Source organism: Carlito syrichta, unplaced genomic scaffold (genome assembly GCF_000164805.1).
Source record: "Carlito syrichta isolate Samal-C Ts95f unplaced genomic scaffold, Tarsius_syrichta-2.0.1 Scaffold96997, whole genome shotgun sequence".
NCBI lineage: Eukaryota > Metazoa > Chordata > Mammalia > Primates > Tarsiidae > Carlito > Carlito syrichta.
This window is the reverse complement of record NW_007041093.1, coordinates 113,660-117,801: the sequence shown is the minus strand read 5'-3', so window position 1 is coordinate 117,801 and position 4,142 is coordinate 113,660. Positions and strand designations below refer to the sequence as shown.

Below are 4,142 nucleotides of genomic sequence, written 5' to 3'. Positions count from 1 at the left end.
AGAGAGAGAGAGAGAGAGAGAGAGAGAGAGAGACTGAGACTGAGACTGCCATCTTGCCCTCTTCTAACTCAAAGAGCCTGTGTGCAAAGGTCCTAGGCAGGACACAAAAGCTTGATGCTGGTGCTGTCTTCCATCACAGCCATCTGTGAACTCCCCAGCCTAACACAGACTTCATTTTCATTTTATACTAAAGGAAAAGGAAACTTTGGACACGGTAAGTCAGAAGTCAGGTCCTTTCCTGGTCAACAGCCACCTCCCACAGTCTTTCATCACATCTTCAAATGAGCCCAGGCCAACATTAGTGCTCTTAACCTCTGTGCCTGCTTGTCCCCCTCAGGTAGCTGCCTCTGCCATGTGCTATCCTCTCACTTTTGGAGTCTGCCTATGCACTGAGGACAGACCACGTCTCTGTTCTGCACTGGAGGCTCCCAGGCAAAGTGGTGAAGAAGATGTACCGCCCTGGTAATGCGCTATGGAAGCTATTTCCTGTTGTTGTTATGACCTTTGGCAGCAACAGAACCAGTCGGGGTTTGAACAGATGAATATGTCTGGCATCCCTACTGGTTAGTCTACTTAGAAAAAATAACTGCACAGGAACTAATAACAGAGTGTTCACTTATTAGTTCCTGGGAAGAATAGCAGGACACATCCCTCAAAGGCTCTATGCTCTGGCTGAGAATTCTTCACTGGGTAAGGACAACAAGATAAAGTGACAGGTCACTGAATGGTAGGGATAGCAAAACAGTCACTAGAAGAGTCAGTGCCACAGCACCTCCCAGGACGATGTCAGAAACAATCAAGGGAGTCACCATACAGTGTTCAGAATTGTGTACTACACATTAAGTAAATATACCCGTGGTATGTCAAAGACCACTAACAGAATTCATTCAGAAATAAATAATTTACGAGTCTGACAAACTACCTCTACATCGAAAATATCTCCACCCCCAAACCCAACAACATGGCGGAAAAAATTAAGATCTCTCCATCTATTGAAACAAGATTTCATACAAACATAAATATATTTAAATTTTCTTTTAACGACAAGTTAATTCAAACAGACTGTTATAAAACAGAATACTATAAACAGTTGTCTGTATAGGTCATAAAAAACATAAAAACTGGGATGCTGAGTGGTGCTGGTGGTGAAAACTGCGGGGCTGAAACTTGCTCAACAAGGAACTGGAGGTCACTAGGAAGGGCTTAATAAACAGGCCCTACCCTGGTGCCAATGGTTCTGTCAACCTTTGGACCCTAGACCTTCAGAATTTTCTCCTCCTTCCTCTGCCAGCTTTGGTCCGGGTCCGGCTACCCTGCCGGACAGTAACTTGCTTTTCAAAGTCCACTAAGCAGTCTGTGGCTTCTGAAATGGAAACAAAAGGCTTGATGGGAGATTCACTTAAGTCGGGATGTATGTGGGAACTCCGCTTCTCGCTGCTGCAGCCCGCCTCTTCCAGCCCTGGTGAGGGCGCCCTGGAGGGAAAGGGGAAATTCAGATTCCATATACACCCGCTAAGCAACAAGTATGTGCTATGCACCGTTCAAGGGACTTTTACACATATCGTTAGGACAAGTAATCTTTGTAATAAGTCAGCCAGAGAAGTAACATCATTCTGTTTCCACAGTGACAACACCAGGCAAATCAAATACTTAAGGCTACACAGCTAGGCACTGAGAGGACGAAGATTCAGACCCAAAGTCCCACTTCCTAAGCTGCTTGAAACGCGGGTCAGAGAGCCAGGGCTGTGTGGGGACAGCGAGCAGAGAAGGGAAGACACAGCTTCTGCCCACTTGTCTTGACACAATGAGCGCATCAGGCTATCTATCCAACTCTTAGCCCAGATAAAGGGGGATCACAGAGTTATCCAGAGAGAGAGGCCATAATAGTTCCACGGGGATTTCTATGGCGACAGTCTGACTACCACCCTACACAGAGAACACAGGACCAGCCTGCACTCTTCAGAACTGCTGACAGTCACAATTCAGTGCACACCCCAGCTCACCTGCAGGCTCCTGTTTCTGACGTCTTGGTCTCTGTCTCTGCATCTGCGATAGGAGAAGAAAGGCAGCAGTGTTGGCCATCACACCAGTCCTCAGAGACCCTGTGCTCTCGCCATTCTAGGTACTGCTTCCAGGCGGGTGACCCAAGGAGCTCAGATCCCCAAGGCCCCAACCCAGGGAACGTGCGCATTCGCGCCCAGCAGGCTCGGCAGCAGCGGGACCAAGATGAACACTTCTGAATCGATCTACTTCAGCTCTGGACTAGAGGAACAACGAGTTGCCCAGGGAAATTTGCCACCTGCTGCGATTCACAACCTGGTGCTCTAGAGGCAGCAGGATGGGAGGCTGGAAAGGCTGCCTTTGGATAGTCATCAGAAGGCACAACAGATTTGCCTGGTGGGAATGAACTATTAGAACTAGACAGTAAGCAATCTTACCAGGTTTAAGCAAAAGCTCCTCCTCAGCGACATGTGGTGAATTTTAACAATAGCAGCTAACAACAATAGTAATAATAGCAGCTAACATTTATCAACATTTATTCCTACTTACGCCAGGAAATGTGCTTGGAGCTTTACCAGATATAACCCTTGCAATCTATAAAGCTGGTATTACTATCTCTATGCAATGCTCTCGACCAATCCATGCTACTGCTCCTACAGACTAGGCAGAAAAAGACAGCTGCTTCCTGCAATCCCTCAGGAGCACAGGTTGCATTAAGCTAAAGGTCACATATGAATGAGGCACAGAGCGACAGGAGACACAGTAATGTCTGCAGGTCCAGTTTTCTGTGCCGGGTCCTTGAGAAGGTGCACTCAAGGCTTGTGTCATTTCCCCGTGTTTTTATCATGTTCCTCTCCCAGTTCGGCAGGCAGTCCTGATCCAGGCCTTGTAAAGCCTGAAACGAAGCGCATGATGACAGCATATCTCCATCTTCCATGGGGAGAGAGGGCTGAGTCTCAGAAGCTGCTGACTGGATCAAGGGCGTACTCACACAGCCCCAGCAAACAGTCAGGGGATGGGCAGTGACGATCTCCCCCAAAAGGCCTTAGGCAGAAGCCTGGAAAACTAGTCCAGTGGGGGGCAGGGGGAGCTCACCTTTAGATTTGTGCTCAGACTGTTCCAAGAGACTGAGGAGTCGGCCTTCACTGTGGCCTTTTTCCTGTAACAGAAAAAAACAGATGAAAGGTTACTTTGTGACAGAGAGACTAAAAGACATCCTCCCTAGCCCAGATCACATTTGCTTCTAGAAGAGAAGAGGTGTGGGACACAGTTCTAGGACAACCTTCTGCTTTCTAGTCAGTGAGGGCACACCAGTGAAAAAGCAAACTATAATGAACAGAATTCCTCTCTGTGCCAAGAATACTCTGGATTTAAAACTGAAGGTAAGTTTCCAGGTCTTCTTACAGGCACTGATGCCAGAAAACAACTCCAATCGCCACATTCCCAGAGGGCCCTTTCTCTCAGCATGGCAGTAAGGGTCTCCCATCTGGGCATGGGCAGCGATTGCTTTTTTAGCAGTCCTGGAAGTTGGAGTTGCTGCTTCACCTCTGACCTCTAAGCCAAAACCTGCTCTTCCTGACCTCCAACTGCCATGCGCAGAAAGTGCAACCAACTTCCCAGTGACCAGTGACCTGGGCCCAGGGCCCAGGCCCCATGGCTTCCTAAGGCAGGGCACACAGGAGTTCAACAGGGTAGATCTCGCATACGTTCTTGGCAGTGGGGTTTTGAACTGATATCCTTTCTGGAAAGCAATATGGCAGGTGTGTTCCAACAGACTTTAAAAAATGTTTATATTCATTGTCCTGATAGTTCTACTTTAAGAAATCTATTTTCAAGAAATAATCAGTAGTATAAAAACTGATTAATGTCTTAAATAGTCTTATAATGCCAAAAATTGGAAAGAACCCAAATATCCAATAATATGACAATGGTTACACGAACACTGGTGTGACATAAACAGTAACCTTTTTTTTTTTGAGTTGGAGTCTCACTCTGTCGCCCAGACTGGAGTGCAGTGGCTGCTCCCGGCCACCACAGCCTCCACCTGCTGGGCTCCGGGGATCCTTCCGCCTCAGCCTTCCGAGTAGCCGGAATTACAGGCACGCGCTACCATGCCCAGCTGATTTTTTGATGTATTGTAG

At 47.5% G+C, this 4,142-nt stretch overlaps 1 protein-coding gene across 4 annotated transcripts in view; it reads right to left on the bottom strand.

Moving 5' to 3' along the window:
- The window catches only part of UIMC1 (ubiquitin interaction motif containing 1), a 100,274-nt gene that overhangs the window by 207 nt on the left and 95,925 nt on the right, over window positions 1-4,142 (bottom strand). For 2 of the 4 annotated variants that reach the window (XM_008062745.2, XM_021714721.1), the window contains exons 12-14: window positions 3,097-3,160; window positions 2,004-2,040; window positions 883-1,473 (exon numbers count right to left, since the gene is read on the bottom strand). In XM_008062745.2, coding sequence (XP_008060936.1) covers window positions 1,263-1,473; window positions 2,004-2,040; window positions 3,097-3,160 — 312 coding nt within the window. In that variant the 3' untranslated portion in view covers window positions 883-1,262. Of the gene's footprint in view, window positions 1-813; window positions 1,474-2,003; window positions 2,047-3,096; window positions 3,161-4,142 lie in introns of those variants that run through there. The other 2 variants (XM_021714711.1, XM_021714713.1) reach the window with 2 other exon arrangements.